Raw genomic sequence first — 24,068 nt, forward strand, 5'->3', positions numbered from 1 at the left:
GATGAGGACCAGGGTCGTTAATTATTCCCACAATCTCTAAGCAATGCAGTGGGGGAGGGTGAGAGCGAGCTGCCCTTCACCTCTTCCTGCTCTGCAGAGGTCCAACTGGGGTCTTCAGTCATGAGACGTGGGGACACAAGGTCGTGTGACACAGGCTGAAGATGGCCTGCACGGCTACTGCGCAGCACAGCGTGGGTGTCATTGGACTGACTTAATGCCTATGCAGTTTGTGGGCTAGATTCACCCATCGGGCCAGGGAGAGGGGTTCCAGAAACCTGTCCACAAGACATAAGTGACACTCGTGCAGCTGCATACTTCATATTCACGCAATTCTCTGAATGTATGTTATAACCCAATGACACATTTTAAAGTCAAAAATCAAGTAACAAACACACAGCACAGAATGTTATCACTTGACATCCTAGAACACAGAAAGCATCCCCAAGTCATAGGAATGATCAACAATAAACCGGAAAAATGATGTGATTCTGAAATGTAAATGTTCCAGAACCAGGAAGATCACAGGACAGGTAGAGATCGGCTTGGGACTGACCGCAGGCACAGCCTGTGACTCTGGGCGACAGCTCCCTGGACCTCACTTCCTGCTGATTAACACTGGTGTTAACAACAAGGTGATCACATCTGAATTTGTCTAATATGGTGTCTGCACATACGCTTTCATCAATAATTGTTACAGCAAGTACGTCAGTCTTTTCTACAGTGACTCCCATGTTTTGAAGCGTGAGCACCTACTTCAGTTTTTCCCAGTGAAAGTCTTTTTAGTTTTAAGTAGAAACCTTTTCAAGCACATGGAGAAGTAGAAAAGGGTAATAACTACCCTAATACATCCATCAACCCATTTAATAATTAACATTTTGTTATATTTGGCACATTATTTGTCTGAATTAGACTCTTTTAAAATCCATCTTATTATGGAAAGGCTGAGTATTAAAAAACAGAGGAGTAGAAAGAATTGGATCCTTCTTCATTCATTACCTGGCCAATTTCTATAAGGAGACTTTCTCTCGTCAACTGTTTGAATACCCTAAGGTAGGGTTCAGGATAAATGCTTGAATCTCTCTTTTCATTAACCCATTTTGCACAGACGATGTTGGTTCTCTGGCATCCTGAGCCACCAAAGGGATGTTTTCTGTTTGCCTTTTTTAATCCATGCTAGTCAATTCCTGAATACAGTCACACCTGGCATAATGACGTTTGGATCAATGACAGACCACATATACATCAGTGGTCCCAAAAGATTCGTACCGTAGAGCCTAGGTGTGAAGGAGGCTATCCCACCTAAGTTAGTGTAAGTACACTCAGTGATGTTCACACAAGGGCAACACTGGCTAAGGATGGATTTCTCAGAACGTATCCCGTCGTTAAGTGATGCATGACTGTACAAATATTTTGGTGTCTTTCAAGTCACTGTTATTAGTTTTGATGCTCAAATTGCTCCATCTTTGACTAATGGGAACCTAGTCAGGTTAGATCCTAAGACCTCTTCACAAGACTCGAGTTATGGTTGATGGCTTCCTATCTTTGGATACGACAAGATTTTCAGGCTCACCTGCTACATTGCTTGTCCCAGACCTAGAGTCAGCCATTTCTCCAAGGAGCCCTGGTTGCAGTTAATGAGAAATGGTGCTTGGAGTCCACAGTCTTGTCACTAGAAGCTTTCACTAGTGATGGGTTGGTCATTGTTTCTGTATTATCATAGATTTTCTCTTCCCATCATGTATGTCCAAAGTTTTAAAGACCAAGAAGAATACATAGAAACCATAAAGAAAGATCATGAAAAGATGTTATTTTTAAAATATCTAGCAAAATTGAAAAAGAAAAAAATAAAAATTCTATAAATGAAAAATTAAAGGTATTCAAAAATGCAAAGTAAGTCTATACAGAGTTTAAACAGCAATTTAGTCACAGCTCAAGAAAGAACTGTGAAATGGCATTTAGACTTGGACACATCACCTGGAATATAAAGCAACGTGATAAAGAGACAAAGAGACATTAAAAACAGGATGACTAAATGATAAGGTCCAATTTTGTATAATAAAAGTCCAAAGGAGGCTTAGAGAAAATAAGCACAAGACAGCAATTGAAGAGATAATGGCTAAGAACTTTCCATAATTGGTTGTATTTAAGAAGCCCCACAAAGCCAGATATACATAAATTAAAAATTAATCCACATCAAATAACAATAAAACTACACAACCACAAAAGAACAAAGAACAACCTTAAAAGCAATCACCGAATAAAGCAGGTTTAGTGTGAAAGAACCATCCTTAAACTAAAGTCTTCTCAGCAGTCACAGCAGAGCCCGGGATCCCGCAGGTCATATCCGCCAAAGGAACATAACCGTCCCCTGGAGTTCTGTATACACTCATGAGAAAGAGCGAACAAACATTCTCCCAGCAGACAAATACACAGAATTTGCTACTCATAGACCTCAATGCAACACTACTTAGGTGAGAGGCAAACTGAATCCAGAAGGCAGAAGAGGTTTCCCAGAAGCCGTGGTGGAGAAGAGGAGCTTGCTACACGGGATAAATCAAAACAGGCCTGGGCCATGAGAAACAAAAACAGAGAGCACCACCAGTCCAGTGTGGTTTTTGATGAGATACGTTTCAAAATGGTAGAACTAAAATGGTAGCCAACAATAATGATAAATGGCAGGAGCAATAAAGGCACTCCAGCATGCTCAGCCTGTAGAAAGGTTTGGGGGGAGGCCAGAATTATTGATTACCTTTAGATCTGTTACCTGAAGTGCAAATGTTAAAACTTTAACAGTGCTACTGAAAATGTGGAGACAGAATAGTTAACCTCTAAGCTAATACAGCCGGAGAGAAGTAGGCATAAATAGTCCTTCAGTAATATAATAGGAGATAGAAAAAAGAAAAGTTATTTAAAAAGAGCAATGGTAAATAGAGAATAAAATGGAAGAAGAATTCAAAAATATTAAAGGTCACAATAAATGTGAATGGATAAAACTAGTTAGTTAAAAGGCAGTAATTATAAAGATTAAAAACTCCAGGCCTATTTTGTTTATAACAGACACATGTGAAATATAACACCATGGAAAATTTGGAAGTAAAGATATAGGAAAAGATATACCAGAGAAGTACTAATCAAATAAAAGCGACACAGCAATATTTGCCTTAGGCAAATCTGAAGCTGTATGTAGTTGAATGGAGTCAACAAGCCAGCCTCAAAATGTATAATGAAAAAGCAGACAGATTACAAGGAGAAATGGAAAATCCATGATTACATTAGATTTTTAAAGCCTCTCTTAGAAACAGAAATATTGAATGACAAATATTCATCATGATAGAAGATTTGACATCAGGTAACAAGCTTAATCTAATTGACATATGTAGAACTCTAGACTCATTATTTTCAAACACACATGTAATTTCTACAAAATTTAACCATGCATTAGCTCATAAAGAAAACTTCAAACATACGAGAGTCAACAGGACACAGATCACTTTCTTTGACAGCAGTGCACCAAAACCAGAGATCAATAACAAAGATAATTGACCTTATTCCAAGTATTTGGAAAGTGAAACACATACATATACACCAATCAAAACGTGTCTAGGGGCCGGCTCCGTGGCCGAGAGGCTAAGTTCACGCGCTCTGCTGTGGCGGCCCAGGGTTCGGATCCTGGTTGCGGACATGGCACCGCTCGTCAGGCCACGTTGAGGCGGCGTCCCACATCCCACAACTAGAACGACCTGCAACTAAGATCTACAACTGTGTACAGGGGGGCGGGGTTGGGGAGATAAAGCAGAAAAAAAAAAAAGATTGGCAACAGTTGTTAGCCCAGGTGCCAGTCTGAAAAACAAAACAAAACCAAAACGTGTCTAAATAACTTTATATCGTAAAATCATATACAGTTTATAGACTATTTTGGACTGGATAACACAAAACTGAAAACAAAATGTGTGCACCAGTGACAGCAGGAATTGGAGGGAAAATGTCCCCCGTGTGGATATAACAGAAGAGAAGGATGATTGAAAATGACAGAGATAACCTTTCAAAAGAAGAAAGGAGAACTGGAAACAGAACAATAGTATAAGCTCTAGGAAAGCAGAAAAAAGGGACACACTTAATGACATAGAAAACAAAGATAAAAGAGATCTACAAAAGAAAAATGCAACAAAGTTCTTTCATAAAGAAAGAGAAAATATGAATAGCACTGTAACCATGGAGGAGAGTGAATCAAGTGTCAGGTTTCTGATGAAAGAGCACCACGCTCCAATGATAGTTAGACAAGTTCCAACCACTGTTGGGAAAACAATCACCTCTTATCCATAAGCTGTCCTAGGAACAGACCAAGAAGGAACCTCCCTAACTCACTTTATGAGGCTAACAGTATAGCTTTGAAATGAAAACTAAACAAAGACAGTTGGAGAACGGAAAATTAGAGACCAACGTTGTTATGAACATTGCCCTATAATTGGGCTAAAATCTGAAACGAAATCTTAGTAAATGGGATCCAACATTGTATTTTAACAAAGCATCCAAGTCATGGAGGATTTACCTTAACTATTCAGGATGGCTTAACGACATGAAATCCACTAACATAAGTGCATTACGCTAGGAACCCGGGCGGGTAGGGAATCAGCACCAAATGAACAAGTGCTCACACCTACAGATGGGGAGGAAAAGTGCGAAAAATTAACCAGCAAACATTTTACCAAACTTGCAGTACAGGGAAATGGTAAAATGATAAAACGCATCAAACAAAATGTTGCAGTAAACTTCTTGATCAGTGGTGAAAGCAAAAGTTATTCTCCTTAAAGTTAAAAGAAGCCCCGAGGACACTTGGAATCACCACTTTTGCTCATCATTGTAGTGGAGGTGCTAGCCAACAAACGAAGAAAAATAGAAGAAGTAGAAGGCATAAGAACTGTAAAGGGAAAAACAAGATTCACTGTCATTTTCAGGTGATTGTTCTCTTAGAAGCTCTATGAAGCCAATCCTCAAACTGTTAGAACTAACAAAAATGGAGCAAGGCTGCTGCAGTCAAAATCAAAATACAGAAATCAATAGCACTCATTTATACTGAAAAGATAACACCAACTAGAACTTTTAAAAAAGATACAATTCCACAGATAAAACAAGAATGGCTGGGAGCTGGAACTTGTAGAAGCTGAGTAATAGACACGCGTGTTCATTATTCCAGTCTGTCTCCCTCCGCATAAACCTAAAATTTTCTATTTTTAAAAGTTAAAATCTAAACTAGATCGTGACCCACTCAGAATAACAACAAATCTATGAGGTACTTAGGATACCGCGAAATGTATCTTACAAAGATGTGCAAGAATTTTAGAGAGGAAATTATTTAAAACTCATTGAGTAACATTAAAGGAAACATATAAAGAAAGAAATGACCATATTCATGACATGAAGCTTTTTTTAAAAGTTTTTTGGTGAGGAAGATTGGCCCTGAGCTAACATCTGTTGACAATCTTTGCCTTTCTTTTCCTCCCAAAGCCCCAGTACATAGTTGTATATGCTAGTTGTAGGTCATTCTAGTTCTTCTATATGGGATGCTGCCACAGCACGGCCTGATGAGCAGTGTGTAGGTCCACGCCCAGGATCTGAAGTGGCAAACCCTGGGCCGCTGAAGTGCAGCACGTGAACTTAACCACTCAGCCACGGGGCGAGCCCTGACATGAAGCTTTGATGTTGTGAGGATGTAGTTTTCCCCCAAATTATAAGTTCCCACAGGGTATTATGGAGAACTCAGCAAGAAGATTCTAAAGTTCATACGAAATTCTATCAGTTCAAGAATAGTGAAGACAATTTTAAAGAGGAGGAAGGGAGAGGAGGAAGGGAAATGAACTTTTTTCAGCACTTAGCCCAGGCCAGGTGCTGGTCGCGGCCCTTTCCCTGTATGACCTCACTAATCCTCCCCGCAGCCCTGTGGGGCAGATACCAGTATCATTGCCATTTCCTAGAGGGAGACACTGGGGGAAAGATGACATCATTTGTCTGAGGTTTAGGGGGACCGATCTTTACTGTGTGCCCAGCACTGATGGGGTCCTGGGACAAGGGATTCTCAGTGCTCACACCGGGGAAGTCCCCACAACACAGCCTGGTTAATCACCTCCCCAAGGCCCCATGTCAGGAACCAGCTGGCAGAGCTGATATGCAAAGCCTGGCAAGCTGACCTCAGTGCCTGTCCTCGACACAACAACGCATCTAAACCCTTAAGGCTTAGGTTAAATTACAGAACACTGAAACCACTGATACTGGGCAGGGCATAAATCAATAGTCCAACAGAACTAGGAACCCAGAAGCACACCTGTCTATACTTGGTATTATCAGTGGGGGAAGGACTCAACAAATGTCACTAGGATGACTGGTCATCTCACCTATGTGGGGGAAAATAGATGCTGACCCCATGCAATAAACAATAAATTCCAGTTATACTAAACGTGAGCAGCGAAAAGTTAAAATTTAGAAGAAATGATAAAAAATCTCTTTTGGAGCTTAGGAAAGAGAGTAGGATTTCTTGAACCAAATTTAAAAAGAAAAATGGGCAAATGATGAGAATAAGTAACTCAAAGAAGAAACACAAAGAACAATATAAACACAGAGTCTGCGAGTCTCCAGTAATAGGAAAATGACAGTGGGGACAATGAAATATTTCAGTTCAGCTTGGCGCCACTTAGGCTGAAAATGTCACGTTAGAAAAAACGTGGGTAACCAGAACCAGCAGGCATCTAAATTGGTACAAGCAACTTAGAAAGCAACAGAGAAAAATACATTAAAGGAGAAAATGGGCTACAACTCAACCACTCATTTATAACAGACTCCCCAGAGCTCACGCCGGTGTGTACACAGAGAGGTGCAAGTATCCTCCACCACAGCAACACCACAAAGTTGGGGAAAACAGATGTTTATCACCAGAGGAGTGCACACTTTATGGCTTAGTCATTCAGTTAAAAGGAATGAAGCGGGGCCGCCCCAGTGGTGCAGCAGTTAAGTTCGCATGTTCCACTTCAGCGGCCTGGGGTTCACTGGTTTGGATCCTGGGGAGAGGACATGACATGGCTTGACAAGCCATGCTGGGGTAGGTGTCCCACATATAAAGTAGAGGAAGATGGACATGGATGTTAGCTCAGGGTCAGTCTTCCTCAGCAAAAAGAGAAGGATTGGCAGCAGATGTTAGTTCAGGGCTAATCTTCCTCAAAAAAAAGGAACAAAGCAAGTGCATATATCAACATGAATAAGTCTTTAAAAACATATCGATTTAAAAAAAAACAAGTGGCAAAGGCTGTTGTATATAGTAGGGTACATTTACATAATATTTAAATGCAAGAACAATATCAAGTATTGATTAGGGCTCTGCATATGCACATGAAACCTCCAACTTAGGAGCAGTGGTTGCTTCTGCAGGAGGAGGAATCAAATGGGGAGGGAGACAGGGATTCTGATAAATAGATCTTTAACATCTCACGGCTTAAGTTTTAGTACTTCTGAAGCGTATATTTAGTAAAATCTGGTTGGCAAGAACATGTGTATAAGTGTCCTTTTTTCAACTTCTAAAATATTTCACATTTTATGAGACAATGGGTGATGGGGACCAAAATTGTTTTTCAATCATCTTTTCCATGATAATATCTCAAATTATACTGAAATTGGCTGGAAAAATGATTTTAGTTCAGAAGTTCCTTGGCATGCCTCACTTCAGGAACGCATCGCGGGCGCAGCTGCACTCTGAGAGTTAACACAGACTCTGATTCCAGTGCGGGCGCCCAAGATCACTGCCAAAACCCAGGATTTAAAAGACAAAAGCAAAAGAGCCAAATCAGGTTCTCAGATGACATTCAGATACATGTGAGCATAGACCTCATGAGAAATGCTTAAATCCTATCCTGGCTTTAATTACAAATACAGCAAAACACAAAACGAGGAATCTTTTGGTCAAGCTGCAGGGCGGCACTCAGCACGGCCCACGGAGGGATGGCGTGGCAGGGTCCCTCAGCAGTCCCCAGAGTGGCCCATCGAGACTGCCCCAGCGGCCCCAGCTCCCAGGAGCAGGTGAACGGCCGGAAGGTCCAGGGTGAGTCCGAGGAGATGGCCTGAATTTTTAAGCAGTTGCCTGGAAGCTGAGCTCATAATGTAGCCTTGGGATGACATGAAAGCTTAAAGGATAAAAAAATATCAATATGATGCTGAATTATTTGGCTTCTCCATCCCATCTAGCAATTGGAGGCAAGGTATTCTGGGCATTAAACAAAGCACAAGGAAGCCGAATGAAGAACGAGCTGGAGGAAGTGTGGGGATGGAAACGGCAGCCTGTCACAAAGCGTGAGATTCAGTGCACACAGTTCAATTGACAAAGTTTATCAGAACCACCTTGCCATTCTATTTAAAACCCAATGAAATTACAATCTCATTGCTATAGACATGATAAGTATCCCAAAGATAGAGTACAAGATTACAAAATGTCTACCACGGCCTGTTAAGACCCCGTCTGCGTCATGACACAGGCTGGGGAGCGCCTGCACCTGCCTCTTAGCAGAGGCTCACCCGCCGAAGCCGACGTCCCTCCTTTGCACGGCAAGGGCACTAACAGGACAGGCTGCGGGACTCCTCCGCCAGGACTGTGAGACCGTGCCGCCAAGGTCTGCAGACAGCTCCCGGCAGGGAAGCAATCAGTTCATGCCTTTTTAAGTAACAAGTGCTGGGATAAGAACGTTAAGTTTAATAAAATACTAAACACACAGAGAGAAACAGCTACGGAGACTGTTTCCTAAAACATTGCGTCTAGATTATATCTGCTTCACTTTCTCCATGCCAGAGAGCTGATAATTAGAAAACTGAACAGATTACGGAGCTGGTTAGTACAGCTCCGGGGGTCACAGGGCCCCAGGGCCAGCCATTTGGTACAGAAGAAACATTGGAAAATGTTTCTCTCACCTGTCTTGGTAAATCATACTGTAGGAACAATTTAGCTTAAAAGGCCTCTGGAACACATTCTGATACAAAACAAAATTTTTTTGCAACTGTAATGAGTTCATTACAGCATCATCTATGCCAGGAAGAAAAACGCTCAGCTTCTTTAGGTGATGTAGTTGCATTCCTTAAAAGAGCCTTTACTTTTCGCAGCTGTAACATCTATCCAATTAGGTCTATGTTAACTGTATTTATAGATTTTTAAAAGAAAGTTTTGAAGCATTTAAAAATGGATGTGATGTTTGTTTCCACAGGCAGGAACAGAAAGAGCAGAATGAGAAGTGAGAGAAGGAACCGTGTCCGTCTGGGGAGCATGGTCACAACAGCAGGGCTGATCGCTCATGGACACGGCGGACCCTCAGGGTCATCTGCACGCCCTCCTGAGACCCTACCATAAGGAATCCTAATAATCACCATAAAACACTCAAAGAGTTGGAGAGAAGAGAGAGCGACCGAGCTTTGGAAGACGGAAGAGGTTATCCACTCAGCAGAGGAGAGCAAGCAGGAACCCCGTCTCCAGGTGGGGGGCCATCAGCAGGGTGAGATGGCTGAAGCAGCATCCCAGAAAGGCTTGGGAATGGCAGACTGGGGGCATCTCTGGGGCCACCACAGGCTGGGCTTAGGGGCCGTCCAAGTAGAAGCAGAGCCCCAGGTCCCTTGCCAAGCCAGCAGAGCTGGCCGACTGACCCCCGTGTCCCACAGACTAGGAGATGTACTTTCTGGAGACACTGAGGCAGGGAAGATCTGCACTCAGGGACCCCAGTCATAGCTCGAGGGAGGGTGGGAGCAAGGTGCCAACCAGAAAACGAAAGGATTAAAGAACCACAAAGCACACTTAAGGGTGAGACATCCACTTGAACTCTGATCCCGTCAGCTCACAGGCCCTGCATCCAGCTTAAATCCTCAGCAGGAGGCTTCAGGGTTCTTCTTTGGGGAACCAGACCAGCCTAAGAAAACAGAGAAGGTCAGCGATGCATGAAGGTCCCTGTGCCAAATGTGTGCTTCTGAAGCACAGAGAACTTTCAATCAGCTCTTCGGTGTCTCCTTCTTAAATATAAACAGAGAGCTGAAATTCAGACGTTTGGAAAAGTCACGGCGGGGGGGGAGGTGGGGTTGGGGGGAGGAAACTCAGAGCTACTAGTGAGAATGAAGTCAGCAAAAGAATGCCTAAAAAATAAAAATGAACGACTCCAAGAGTTTAGAGAATTCTTGCACCCAGGAAAATGAATAGAACACTAAAAAAAGAAACATTCACAGAACAAGAATATCTCTTGGAAATTAAATATCTGGTAGCAGAAGCAAATAACCTGAATAGCAGGGTTGGGAAAGGAAATTAAAGAAACTCTCCCAGAAAGTAGAACAAAAATGCAAACATGAAAAAGACGTAAGAAAATTAGAGGATGCTGTCAGGGATCTGGGACATCCAGCTGATAGCAGTGTCAGAAAAAGCAGGATAAGGACAGTGAGGAAGAAGTAACTGAAGAAATAATACATGGAATTATCCCGGGACCTTACAGCATGAGCTTTCACAGGAAGGGCCGCAGAGTCCCCAGCACAGCACTGACAAGCACTTAGCTAAAGCACACCATCATGAAATGTGGAAATACCAGGGATCAAAAGAGGAGAAAAGCTTGCAGAAGAAACAAACAGGCTAATTCCAAGGATTGGCAGAGTGCCACCAGCTACTCAAGCAGCAATGGGCCTAGAGACCATGAAGAGATGTCATAAAATACTGAGGAAATGCGACTTCCACCTTGGAATTTTATACCTAAACAAACCAGCTGTCAAGGGTGCAACACATAGACATATTTGCATGCAAAGTGTAGCAGACACACATCCCAACCTTCTTTCTTACTCGCAGAACCCTGTTTTGTTTGAAACAACAATGTGTACAGCTATTTCCTTTCCTATCTTCCCATGTGGGTAGCAGTGGCCCTGTGCCACAGTAAGGCCAAGAAAAAAATCTGCTACGAAGGTTTCTGGAAATGTTCTTATTCTCCCGATAAAATAGATTTCACTGACTCTGATTTTTGCCTCTTCTGCCCTATTACTGCCTGGAATACAGATATAATGCCAAGGGCCACAGCAGCCATCATGACACCAGGAGTCAGTAAGCATAAAGGCAAAAGTCAACACGTAAGTATGGCAGATGCAAACAAAAGTAAGATCCTGGGTCCCTGCTATTATCAGATCCTGACTCACTACACCAGCTTCCACACTGCTTACTTCACAACTGCTTCTCACTTAAAGGCAAAGAAAAAAAGGAATGAAAATTGCTGTAGTCAGGTTTTCTATTATTTCCATTCGAAGTCATTCCAAACAAGTTATCAAAAAATTTTATCTCCCACACACTTCACACCTCAGGTAGTTACTAGAAGATGTGCTCCACAAAATTAAGGAATAAACTAAAAAAAAGAAAATTATGATGCTCAGAAAACAGGTGATGCAACTCAGAAAGGACACAGAGGCATTCCTAGCACCTCGGAGAGAGGGCAGTCCAGAGAGGGCAGCCGTATGGCGTGCCTGAAAGTCCCCGTTTTATATTGGAGCAGGTGGATAAAGGGCTCCAGGAGAGAGACCGCCAAGGAAAACAGATAATGGGTAATTCCCTGTGTGTCTGATCACACTGAAAAGAGTTTAACAATTCTCCCAGAAAGTGCAGAGGTAAAGATTGGGACACAGGAAACAAAGCCAAACAGGAACAAAAACAAAAACAGAAAGCAATTACTAACTGTAGGAAAAACAACAAGTTGTAAGAGGGATGAAATAGAATTATAGGACACTGCAGCTCAACTGTGAACAGTACGTGCAAAGTGTTCAAGTGCAAACATGGAACTTTGTTTTTTAAAATGTTGGCAATATTACTCTGGAAAGTTGGAAAGAAGAGAAGCCAGTGTGGCGGGAGGAGAATGAGCAAGGGGGAGAATGGTCAGAAAGCAGATCATAGAGGAGAACAGAGACTGGGTTATCCAGAGGTTTGGATCGCCCTAAGAACCACAGAAAGCCAATGGGGAGTTTTAAACAAGAAACCAGCAGGAGTCAACTCATGATGGACAATGATGACGCTGGCTGTGGTGCTGGCAAGAATGCGCTGGGCAGGGCAAGAGAGAAAGCCAGCAGACCAGTTAAGAGGATACGACAACAGGGGTAAGAGGCTTCTGCAGAAGAGAGGAAAAGGAAAAAAACGTGGCCAAGATGGGAGAAATGGGGGCAGGTGGGTAGATAGAACACATTTTGGAGGTTAGTGCCTTACAGAGGGAAAGGGGAGCCTCCCGGGGATGGCTTTCCAGGTGTTATGAGGCATCTTGAGGAGGCAGAGGACGTTGTTACTGAGGTGCGAATTCTGGGGGAGGAACGGGTTCAGGAATGGAGGGTCTGGAATCCAGTGTTCTGTTTTGGACCTGTTAGGACTGAGATGCCACTGAAGGGCACCAGGCAGGTGAATGTTCTGGACTCAGGGTAACACACAGAGAGACAAACCCAGGAATATGCTCTGTCTTCAACAAGTAGCCTCCTCCCTTGTCTCTGGCCAACACGAAGAATCTCTCATGAAATGCTTGGATTCTGAAATAATCTCAGTGCTACAATCTGCTGCACTGACGAGGAGCTGATACTGAGAATCCAAGTGAATCCCGGGATGTCACAAACTGTGACCCACTCAAAACGTTTAGGCCTAACTGGTTTTCTATTTCGAATCATAGTTATCCTAAGGGAAAGCTCTCTCCACCAAAGCTGCAGTCGTAAAATAATAAAGTCCCCCTCTATGAAATAATTTCCCATTATTAGCTTGATTTAGTAAACATTGGCTCTAACAGATAATACCGTCCAGGGTCAGTGGACTTCTGTTTACACGGAGAGCTTGTGCCCGGTTGGAGATCCCTCAGGCACACTCTGAGATTCAGTTCCAGGTTTTGAAAAGGTCTCTCTGAAAACACTTTCAAAAGGACCAATTTGTAGAAAAGTCTTTCAAAACACTTTGGACTACCACTATTTCCATTTGCAGGTCATCGACTTCTTTGATGGCCAGCGGTATTCTTTCTTGGCCTTCTTACTGCTCCTTCATTACTTTGTGCAAGTCTTACTTAATCATTAATTCCCAAATGAGTCTTCACTGCCCTGTGGATTTTAATGAGAGCTGGGTTTTAGCCACATTACTGTACGTGTGGTGGGGGCGGAGGGCAGCAATGGCAATTGCAAAATAAAATGTACCATAAAGTGGTACAGTTCGCGACTGAGGCCTGTCGTTGAAAAGTAAACGCCTGTTACATAGAATCACAGAAATTGAGAGTTGGAGGCCAAAGCAAGTCATTCGTAGGTAGACCGACAGCGCCTCTAGCGGCAGAAAGGCGATGGCGGCGGTGGCGGAGATCCAGAGAAGCTTCTGAACTTTTAAAAAGGCACCTGCTGGGTCAGTGCTCATTATGCAAAAAGAAAGGATCCACGGGTGCCCAATTTTAAGGAGATACAACTCGGGAAAATTTAGATCTATAAAATAGCTATAATAGCCACACTTTAGTTTAATTTCGAAATGAGCTGTCGCTTTACACAAGGCTGACTTGACTTTATAGGTGAGAAACTGATGGCGTGGAGGGAGGCGTGAAAAATCTGCTAAATTTGGCCGCCACAGACAACTAGGGAGCAATTCGGAATTTAAAAAAGAGAAAGAAAAACTAAAGAAGTCGACCAAAGTGTCTATTTCACAAATAGAGAGCGTGGAACACACCTGGCCTACCTGCGGAGAAGGGGACTGCTCACCTGCGTGGCTACTGCGCGTCCCCCAGGTGTATCTCTGGGGGAGACAGGGGTGGAAAGGAAACTTCCAGAGGGCCGACCCAGAGCCTGGGGGGCGGGGCGTTCACTCAGGGACAGGGTCAGTAAGATGACCCGAGGAGCATCAGCCAGGGCAACACTATAACTGTCAAGACATAGACAGACACCCTAGCAAATGACCCCCAGGGGGAGGGTTGGGAGGCGATGGGGCAGCAGCCTCGAGGCTGTGCCATCCGGCTACCCGCAGGCAGCTTCTGGGCCCGACCCAAGCGCTCCTCCTCCCGCCGGGAATTGGCATCTGGTGGGGGGCTGTCCCCTCCGCCAGGAGCCTCAGGCCCCCCCAGCTGCGCCCCAGTGCGCCCCCTCGCGGGGCAGCCCCGCCACTTGGCGTCGCCCCAGTGCTGCGCGTGGTGCCCCTCGGGGCGAGGTCCCCAGCAGCGGACGATCCCGGGCGGCGGGCGGGAGAGGAGAGCTGGGCGCCGGCGGGGAGCCGCCTGGGCTCGGCGACTTACCTCGGGCGGCGCGCTCGCTGCCCTCGTCCCTGGCCTTCAGTGCCGCAGCTTGCGGGCGGGGAGCGGGCGTGGGACCGAGGGATTCCCTGCTGCAGGGAGTCAACTCCAACCGCTCCGCAGCCCCGCCGCCGGTGAGCTCGTCTACGCCGTCATTTTTTCAAAGCTTTCCCCCGTGTGCGCGCGCGCTGTGCTGGCAGGAGCCAGCCTGAGCCTTAGCCCGGGAGGAGGAAGATCCCTGGTGAGAGAAGGAGGTCAGTGGTCTGGATCCCCGGCCAACAGTCACCGGCCTCATTACCAGGGGCAAACGATCGTCTCCCCCGCACCCAGCTGCCGGCGACGTCCCGCGGGCTCTAGAGAGGGCACATGGTAGCCCGGGGCGGCTGGGGGCGGGGCTCCCTGGGGCGGCGCGCCCAGCGTCGCAGACGTGGCTTGGTGGCGGCGCGGGCGCCCGGAGCGCTCGCATCCCACCCCGGAGGATGCGGCCCCGGGGGCGGGGCGCCGGCTGCCAGCGGCACGGTCCGCGGCCCGGCCCAGCTTCCCAGTCGGAGGCGGGGAGCGGTGGCTCGCGGATCCCTCCCCGACTCCCGGCGAACCTGCAGGAGGCGGGTGGCGGGTCTGAGAAGCGGTCCACCGCCCACGTCTCAAAACCGACCCGGACGGCGGCGGCCTGAGGAATCAGCCTGGACTCAGGGGCGGGCGGCTCCGGGCGTTCGGTTCTGACGCAGTGCTTCAGGTTTCCGGGGGCGGGTTGACTCCCGTTTCCTTCCCATGGCCTGGACCCAGGAAAGAGCGCATGGCGATGCTTCCCAAACTTGCCTGATCCAGAGAAGCATCTGGGTTTGTGTGTGAACAATACAGATTCCCGGGCGCCCTCCCACGCCCTTGGAATGGGACTCTCCAGGCCGGGGACCCAGGGGACCGCTGAGGGGGGTGGGGGTGGGCAGCATGCCGCGCGTGGAGGGCCCTGCCCTCAATCCTGGTTCCTGGCGTCCCCGCCGCCTCCTCCACTGCAGCCTCCCTGAGCTGTGAAGTCAGGACTCCAGTGCCCTCTGGGGACCATCCGGAGCTCAGCGAGGGGGTTACGCAGACTCAAGGGGCTGGCTGGCTGTATCAAGGGGGGCTGCGACCCACCTTGGGGGGCTATGGCGATCCCCAACCTTGGCGACTTATTAGAAGGAAGCGCGTTGAGATAAAACCACCCCACCCAGATTAATTAACTCGGAATCCCTGCAAATGGGCAGAGCCTGAGTCAAAGCCCCAGGTGCTTCCACTGTGCAGGCAGGCCAGAGGACCAAGCGCCCCGCCGCAGCCTGTCCTGTGCCCTCCCACCCAGTCTCAGGGGCCAAGAGCCCGCAGTTGAGGAAACCCCCTCCCTCACCATTCCTTCCTACTGGAAAGTGGCTGTTGTTCCATCTGCCTCCTGCCCCCACGTGTCTGCAGTGCCCAGGAACCCTCAACCCTCTCAATAAGGCGCAGGCCTTCTTCACAAACCAAAAGCGGGACCCACTGGCCCAGAGGCCCCCGTCAGTGCCAGGGCATCTCAACACTCCTGGAAGCAAGGCTAGGGTCCAGCCCCAGCTTCAGTCCAGCCCTGCCACATACCCGCTCTGCACAGCCTTTCCTTGTTCATTCGTTTGCTCCATCAGCAATTAGCAACGCTGTGTTAGGGGCTTGAGAAACCCGACTAATGAGAACCCCCGCTTGCCTCAGAGACTTTTCTGTCTGGTAGGACAGACTGACAAATCACGACTATCAAACGAACCGTGTGAGCTGGCTACTTAAACTTTTCAATAAGCATTCGATTGTTCGTTAACTGCTACATCATTTATTATGTACTTCAAACAATCGTAGGATTGTGCTAAAGTGCTTCCCATGCATTATTTCATTTTAAAATCCTGACTATCGGAATGAAAACCTGCAGCACAGAGAGGTTAAGTAGCTTTCCCATAGTCACACAGCTAGGAGGTACGTCAGAGCCCCCACCAGAGCTGTCTGCAGACACAGCCTGTGTGTTTCTGACTGCCAGACTTCGGGGACACATCTGTTAGGGGAAAGTAAGAGGCAAACCTTCCAGGGGGCTGTGAGCATGGAAGGCTGATGTGACGCCTGAGCTGTGGTGAGAATTCCCGCCCTGGCGTTTGCAGTGGCGATTCTCCCTAGGAAGGGTGGCCTGAGAAGGACAGTTTCACTGGGACTGGGGCGGTTCTGATCCCTGTGTTCCAGAGAACTTTCAGAAACGCTGCTCCTGAAACTTAAACACTGTTTCCTTTGAAGTCAAGGGGACGGACCAGCTTGCGGACAGTCCAGCTCCGGCCCCTTGAATCCTCCTGACTGGTCACGTTGTCCGCTCGTAATGGACCTGATAGGTGCTGGGCGTTACACACTTTCCCTCCTAAAGACCCACTTCTTTTCCATCTTTAATATCCAGCTGCTAGCCTTGACTGTAGGAGTCCAATTTTCTTTTTTTAAACCTGGAAGTTGCAGAGCTCTTTCCAAGGGGCTAAATGTGCCCCAGCACTGACCTTGGTTTGTTCCTGATGGAATGAAACAGAAGAGCCAGTGCAAGGGGAAGAGGACAGGAAGGGAAATCCACCCACAAGCCCTGGTTCCTCAGCCTTCTAGTCCCCCTCTCCGTGCAGCAGGGAGTCCGGGCTGGCGCTATGTCCATGAGGACTCCACGCTCCTCAGTAACAGCCAGCGGGGCCGAGAGCAGACCTTCCCTGGGGCAGATGGTGGGCCCCTGCGTGGGAACCAGCCTCCTCGCTCACAGTAAGTGAGAGCCGGCATGGCATTCGGTCCTGGACTGGTAGGTGACGGTATGGGTCGGAGGCCAGGATCTGCTCCCTGAAATCTCAGATAGGTGGCTCCTTGTCCCTTCCTCTCCAGAACTGCCCTGTGCCTGTGTGCTATTTTGTTCAACAGCCTGGGCATTCACCACGAACAGGGCACTGATCTCTTACCCAAGCTCACATTTGGCTCCGTCTGCTTTGAGTACCAGCAGGTGGAAAATGGAGTCCAATTTTCCTAAGCCAGGATTTTACAGGCAGCCGATGCTGATCTCTGTGTAAGTGAAGGGCCGGCCTCCTTGTAGCTCCACCTGTTGATGGAGCTTCAGACATGGGCTCCCAGAACAGCTTTGACCTCTCCAAGCACAGCTCCCAAGGCTTGCTGCAAAAGGAAATGGACAACCCCCCATGATTACCATTTTGGAAATCGTGTCAATTCCATCTCTTGGAGAGATTGAAGCTCCTGATCCTCGCACCCGCTTCTTTTCCCAGATCTTCTCCCTTCAAGAATCCATGCCTTCACCTCCTCAGAAACCTGCTCCTGAGAGCCTCCTCTGGGCCGATTAACCCCTCTTGGCTCTGACACCTCCGTTACCACACAGCACAGACTCGGTACTTATGTGGCCCATCCAGATGCCAAAGTAAGCATGTTCCTGGGGGGATCAGGAACTCATGGATGCTCTCGGTCAGGAGGGACACGGGAGGTTGCTTAGGCTAAATCCTCCCCATCTCTACTTATCTGTGTCACCTGCCGATTGACCATCCCACTTCCCCTTATATACCTACCGTGATGGGGAACTCATTACCTCCCAAGAGAGCCCATCTTTGAAGTACCCCAAGTGACTGAAAACCCCAGGGAGGAGCGGAAAGCCAGCATGGCCAGAACAGCAGCTTCTGAGACAGCCCTCCTGGCTGCACACGCCCGTGCTTTCCCGGGATCCCTGGGGCAGGCTGAATGAAAAGGCAGCGCTCGGAGAAAGGCAGACAGGAACTCACCACAATGGCCAAACACTTGAAGACTGTGTTTCATTCCACAAGGAAAGCTTCACCTCCGTGCCTCTTAGTGTGGGCTGGGCTCAGTGGCTCATTCTAATGAAGGAAAAGTGGCCACAGTGGCAGTGCATGAGTCTGAGACGAGATCAGGACAGGCCTGAGGGACTCGGGTCAGTGTCTCTGGGGACACCAGCAGCCCTGTGGTGAGGACACTCAAGCAGCCCCGTGGGGAAGAACTGAGGGAGAAGCCGAGGTCTCTTGCCAAGGAGCCCCGAGAGTGCGTCAGCTCGGAAGTGGACCTCCCAGCCACAGTCAAGCTTTCAGATGGTGGCAGCCAGGGCAGTGTCTGACGGAGGCCGACGGTCTGGCTAAGCCGCTCCCGCATTCCCCACCCACGGAACCTGCAGGACATCATGAATGTGGCTTTGAGCCACTAATATGGGGAAGTGACTTGTTAAGCAGCAATAGATAACTAATACACATTTGATAAAACAGATGTTCCTTTTCTGTATTTTCTTCTAGCTTCCAAGGATTCCTGAAGAATTTCAATACCGAGGGCACCTCCCTCTTATCTTTGAGCTTTGAATATGAGTGATAGATTGTGTGGCCATAGGTGGCAGTTTTGTTCTAGCGTGATTATCAACAGCACCCCTCCTTCACTATCACAAGTGTCCTGGTTACTAACAAACTGCACTGTTATCCTGTCTGTGGGTAAATACGTCTCCTACGTGGTGTTTTGGGGGCGGGGGGAGGCAGGCCCTCAGGCTTGGTTCTGTGTCTTGACTCGGTTCCTTCCGTGAGCAATGGGTGGCTGAGGGACTGAACTCCCAGTGGTGGACAGTACACGTGAGCCCGGTAGCAGCCATAGCCAGCAGAGCAGAGCTGCCTGGGAGCTGGAGCCTCCCAGGGTTCTCTGAGTATCTTCACTGTGCCGGGAACCACACACACCGATCAGACCAAACTGCCACTTGCGGAAGGTGTAAGACACTTCCTACCAGCTGCCAAAGAACCTGCAGGCACCTGCTGTTGGCTGTATCTCGAACACAGCAAAGAGAAAACGGGATTAAAGTCAGGCTTGTTCCTGGATCGGGAGACCCACCAGGGGAAGCACAGATGCTCCCATGGTCCAGGCTGGCCACACACTTGTCAGGTTTCTGCTCTGAAGAGATGCCAGGCTCCAGGCACCAGGAGAGCTGCGATTGGTGGGTCTCTGGAGACAAGCCAGGGCCTCATATCTAGTCTCCAGCAGGCTGCCCCCAGGGAGAGGGGACAACCGTATTTGACAGTTCCTCCAGGGCAGGCCCTTCCAAGAGGTACAGACATTTGTGAAACTCCTTATTTACCTGATCTCTCTCGTGGCAAGTTAGGCCATTTGCCTGTTATTCTGTACTCTTGAAATTGGGAAATAACTGGACCCCGGCCCCTCTTCATGAATTTGAACGCCGTTCCCATTTCCTCTTTGCTGTTTTAGGCAAATCAGCCCCGGTTTCGTTAACTTGCCTCGTGGGTCCTCTTCTCACTCCCTGGATCATGTTTTGCTCTCCTTTGGCTCCACTCCAGTCCCTTGATTTCTCTTAGACTGTGGAGGCCCAGTGTGGCCGTGCAGCTCCGAGAAGGGTCTGCAGGAGGCCGTGGGAAGCAGCGGCTGGTTTGTTGCGTCTGTTTGTTGGTGGTGGGTCTCTGTGCGGTGGAGACTTGGAACTCCTCTTCAGAGGCCTGGACTGGCTTCCCCTGTGGGGGTAAAGGAGCAGTTCCCAGTGGGTCTGCGGAGGCCGACTCCTCTGACATGGGTGTGTTGGGCCCCCAAGCCTCGCTACACAGCCTTGCTTGTGGCGTGCTCGGCCTTACTCCTTCACGGGAGTTATTCCAGCCCGCTTCCTGGCTCTCAGTGTTCTGTGCTGCTCTGATGAGCACTTTCACACAGGGCCCCTTTCTCCCGTTAACTCCTCGATGTACTTGGGCAGAAAAGCCAACTCAAGTTCCCAGGGCCTGGGGGTCCTTTGTTCTTCCTCCTGCACTGAGCTCTGGTGTAGGATCTGATGTAGCTTTAAATTTGTAGCAATTACCAAGCATCTGACACTTTTTCTCACCACCGCATCCTGACCAGCAGCATCCCAATGCCATAAGCCTCCAAATCCTGTCAGTGGGAACGTCCCCCACTGCCTCCCTGGCATAGACCCTGCCAGCATTCCTTTCCCTACTCTCAACAGTACTCATCACAGGCCCTCTTCCCATGACCCACCGGTCCTGTGACAGGGCATAGCTTTGAGCCTGCCTACAATAATCCTCACAGACAGCCTCCGTCCTGCCTCGGATCTCTCTGCCCCAGGCCTCCAGGGTCTCATCAGCTCCCACCGAATCCTGTTCATTACTCTTCTTTAAGGAACAAATGGAGGCTCTGAAAAGTGACCCGCCCATGAATGCAATACTTGATAGCAGGACAGCTGGGGTTGGAAGCTGGGTCTGTCTGGTTCCAAGGATCTCCGTTCCGTTCCCCCCTGCTGATGCTGGCCCCAAACCCAAGTCACACCTGCCCCTTCCTTTCTCTCTCTCTCAACCAGGCCCTTCTGATTGGGTGTCACGTCCTGTCCATTCCACCTCAGAAATCCCTCCTGAGTCTGCACCCCTCAGCCCTGCCCCCCAGTCCCAGGGCTGGGAATCCTGGGGCCTCCTCTTGGTGACAGTCACAGGCTCCTGAAGCTTGTTTTTCTGTCAGTCCAGCTACTGCTACTGCAAGAGCACTTTTAAAATGAAAATCTGACAAAGCCTCACTGAATCCCTGTTGTCTCCACTGACATATTGAATATCCTTCAGAGACATATGAGGTATGTGGGACCTGACCACAGCCAGCGTTCAAGCTGTGTCTCTCTCCCACCCCGATACACAGCCCCTCCTTTAGCCATCTGGGACAACTCGACATGCAAAAGTGTTGAACATTCCTGGTTTTCCACAGGCTTCTCCCGATGTCAGAATGCCCTCTACTTCTTTCCACCAGCTGATCCACCCTTCAGGGCCCGGAGTGGGGCCATTTCCTCTGTGTTGTCTTTTCTATGACTCCAGGCAAATTGGAGACTTCCTTCTTTTGCTTGCACACTTCTGTGTATCCACTGCTAGTGTCAGTCTCCCCACTCTGTACTCTAATTATTGTTGTGTGAGCCTGTCTGCCTCGCTAGACAGGGAGTTCCTGGTGGCAAGGCCCCTTGACTTGCTCACGGTTATGTCTGCCGACCCATGCCTGGCCCAGAGCCTGGCAAAGAGAAGGGACAGCAATTTCTGGCTGAGCGTGTTCCCACTTGGGTCTCTAAGACTTCTCCTCTCTGTTCAGCTTTCCATTCCAGGCTCAAGAACAGTGATTCCGTGCGTGTGTGTTTATGCTGAGGTGGAAGAGGATACGTAGACAATACTTCATTCCTCTCCCTGACCATTCTCCCAATAACCTCCATAATTGTTCCAACTAAGGCCTATCACCATTGCAAATGAAGTTAGAACTGGTTTCCACAGAGCTAGCAATCTGTACTAGGACATGTTTTATTTTCAATCTTTGACTTTTAACTAAGTCTGTTACATCTGGTACTATTTTTAACTTTAATGGAATAAAATAAAACTCTTTTAAAACTCTGAACAATCTCTAACTGTGTTTTGTTCTGGGAATCAGACAATGGATGAGCATTGTGGTGACTGGGAGATATTACCAACAATGGGAAAAATAAGTAAGCATGAGTGAGAATCGTCTGAAACCAGAAGTGTGGGCTGGTACTTACTCAGAAAGTCACATGGAAGGGGCTGGGTCACAAAATCAAATTTGAAGGTTTTTTAAAAATTATCATCTCATGTACTAGAGAACCCCTTGCACCTGGTAGAGTGCCAAGTAATGTGACAAAATCTAATCATGGGAAATCAAAACCCTGTCCCCTCAGGAAAATGCTGTCTTTCTTGGGGGCAGGATGCAGACAGTCTTCTGTGCCGTGTGGACAAATGACCCACTGTGGTGAGCAAGCAATGAGGCAGCAAAGAGGAGACTGTTGAAGTCGGGTGGAAGCTGTGCCTGCAGCCTGAGCCGCTAAGGCACACTTCCAGCAGCCCAGGGAGCTGCAGCCTCGCTCTGGCTGGGCTGACGTGGAATTGGATTCCATGTCCCATGGCACTGCGTTGGAACACCAGCAGCAGTACCCAAAAGTGTGGTTTTGCTGTTCAAAACCAGCCACTGCTTCACCTGCCCGTGGAAGGAAGAACGTGCCCTGCGTCTTCATCCCTGAGCAGCATGTTGTCCCCAACCCCATGTTGAGCTTCCTAATGACCATCAGGCTTACATCTGCCAGTGTGGGCCCAATGGTGACCAGCAACACGATCTCCATCCTAGAGGTGACCATCCTGGGGAGAGAAGATGCATGCAGTCAGTGCTGAGACAATAGAGCATCTGTGTCACCCCCCAAATTGGTCCCTTAGTCCTTAACAGAACAGACGCCAGCAGTCTCAGCACAAATTCTTTTACAGCTGAACCCCGCTTCCTTCTGGTGCTTATACTTATGGCAATTCACCTATTTCACGCTTCTTTCACCAACTTACGTTTGAGTTCTATTTTGGGAAGTGACACAAAAATCTCTTGTATCCTTGCAAAAGAGGAAGAGGAAGAAACACACACAGGCACACACATACACGCTCCCCAGAATTCTAGGCTGTAGTAATGGTCTACAAAGGAGCATTTGTTTTCTGTCACCAAAAAACCTTGTCAGAAAGCACTTAAAAAGTGTCAACAGTCCTTTCAGAAATAACACATATATATGTTAACTTATTAGATGCTTATCTGGTAAGATGTCTGCGGAGTAATGTCAATACCTGTTGGTGGAAAGTCCCATCTCAGAAACAGGGCCAGACAGTGATGGATGAGTCCCTGCAGGTTCAGATACCAAGGGCCCTCAGAAAGCCCCCCACTGTGGTGGTGTTGGTGCCCTCCACGGATGCCCACTCCCAGGGCACCCTGTGCACAGCAGAGGGGAGCCCTGCCTGGGGCCGTTGTGCTACCCTCTCACCTTCTGGCACTGTGTCAGACCATGCTTCATGGCTAGCCACAGGGTTTCCCCTACGTAGTGTCACTTTAATCAGAGGTTGGATATCAGAGTACTGACCTCACAATGAGCCACTGGAATAAAAACTACATACCTGAGTATACAAGACAATTGCATTCTGGGTGGCAGATGACCAGACACCCAGTTCCCAAGTGCTATCTTAGGCCTGACAGCACTGACACTATGACAATGGCAGTGCCCATTTGTTGAGTATATATTACAGTCCAAACACCTCACATATATTGTTTATAAACTTCCCTATTCCCTGTGAGGGATATTTTAGCTTACCATTTTAAAAATGAAAAACTACGCCTCAGTGATATTAAATAAATTACTCAAGACACCCCAACTACTAAGTAGCAAACCCAAACTAGGACCCGCACCCAGGTCTGCCTAATTCCAGAGACTGCATTTTCTTCCCCTAAACCAAATTGCCTCTTATAAAAGCAGATTCCACCCAGATTTGGACTTAAATCCTGTGATCATCCCACTGCCAGTAAAGCATTTGGTTTCTTTCCCTTATCGCCTATAAGATGGGAGCACTCTTTAACCTTGGTAGATTTTTAAGGCAATTAAAAATGGAAAGACATTAAAAATGATATGGCATCCTGGATCAGATCCTGGAAACAGGGCATTAGTGGAAAAACTAGTGAACTCCGAATGGAGTCTGGCATTTAGTTAATAGTAATTTACCGATGTTAGTGTCCTGGCTTGGACACATGGACCGTGTGATTTTAGACGTTGACAATAGGGGAAACTGGATGAAGTGTATGCGAGAACTCTCTATGCTATCTCTGTCACTTTTCTGTAAATCTGAAGTGATTCCAAAATTTAAAAGTTTACCTTTTTTAAAAAGGGACACCTAAATAAATAAAAGGAAAAAAATGGAAATGTGGTAATCCTCCTGTGGTTCCTGAGTCTCAAGATTTGCACAAGTAGATTTATCATAAGCTGAAGAGACA

The 24,068-nt window shown here is 47.6% G+C and overlaps 1 protein-coding gene across 6 annotated transcripts in view; it reads right to left on the reverse strand.

Moving 5' to 3' along the window:
• Positions 1–833: 833 nt before the first annotated feature.
• The window catches only part of LOC123275672 (ral guanine nucleotide dissociation stimulator-like), a 46,164-nt gene continuing 22,929 nt past the window's right edge, over positions 834–24,068 (reverse strand). For 3 of the 6 annotated variants that reach the window (XR_011503317.1, XR_011503314.1, XR_011503318.1), the window contains 4 exons: positions 17,222–22,411; positions 14,855–15,077; positions 14,262–14,496; positions 834–13,095 (listed from right to left, as the gene is read on the reverse strand). Coding sequence is in view for 1 of the 6 variants with exons in the window: in XM_070509626.1 (XP_070365727.1) it covers positions 22,397–22,411 (15 nt within the window). In the remaining 5 variants the exon portion in view is untranslated. Of the gene's footprint in view, positions 13,096–14,261; positions 14,497–14,854; positions 15,078–15,128; positions 22,412–24,068 lie in introns of those variants that run through there. The other 3 variants (XR_011503315.1, XR_011503316.1, XM_070509626.1) reach the window with 3 other exon arrangements.

Source organism: Equus asinus, chromosome 5, assembly GCF_041296235.1.
Source record: "Equus asinus isolate D_3611 breed Donkey chromosome 5, EquAss-T2T_v2, whole genome shotgun sequence".
Taxonomy (NCBI): domain Eukaryota; kingdom Metazoa; phylum Chordata; class Mammalia; order Perissodactyla; family Equidae; genus Equus; species Equus asinus.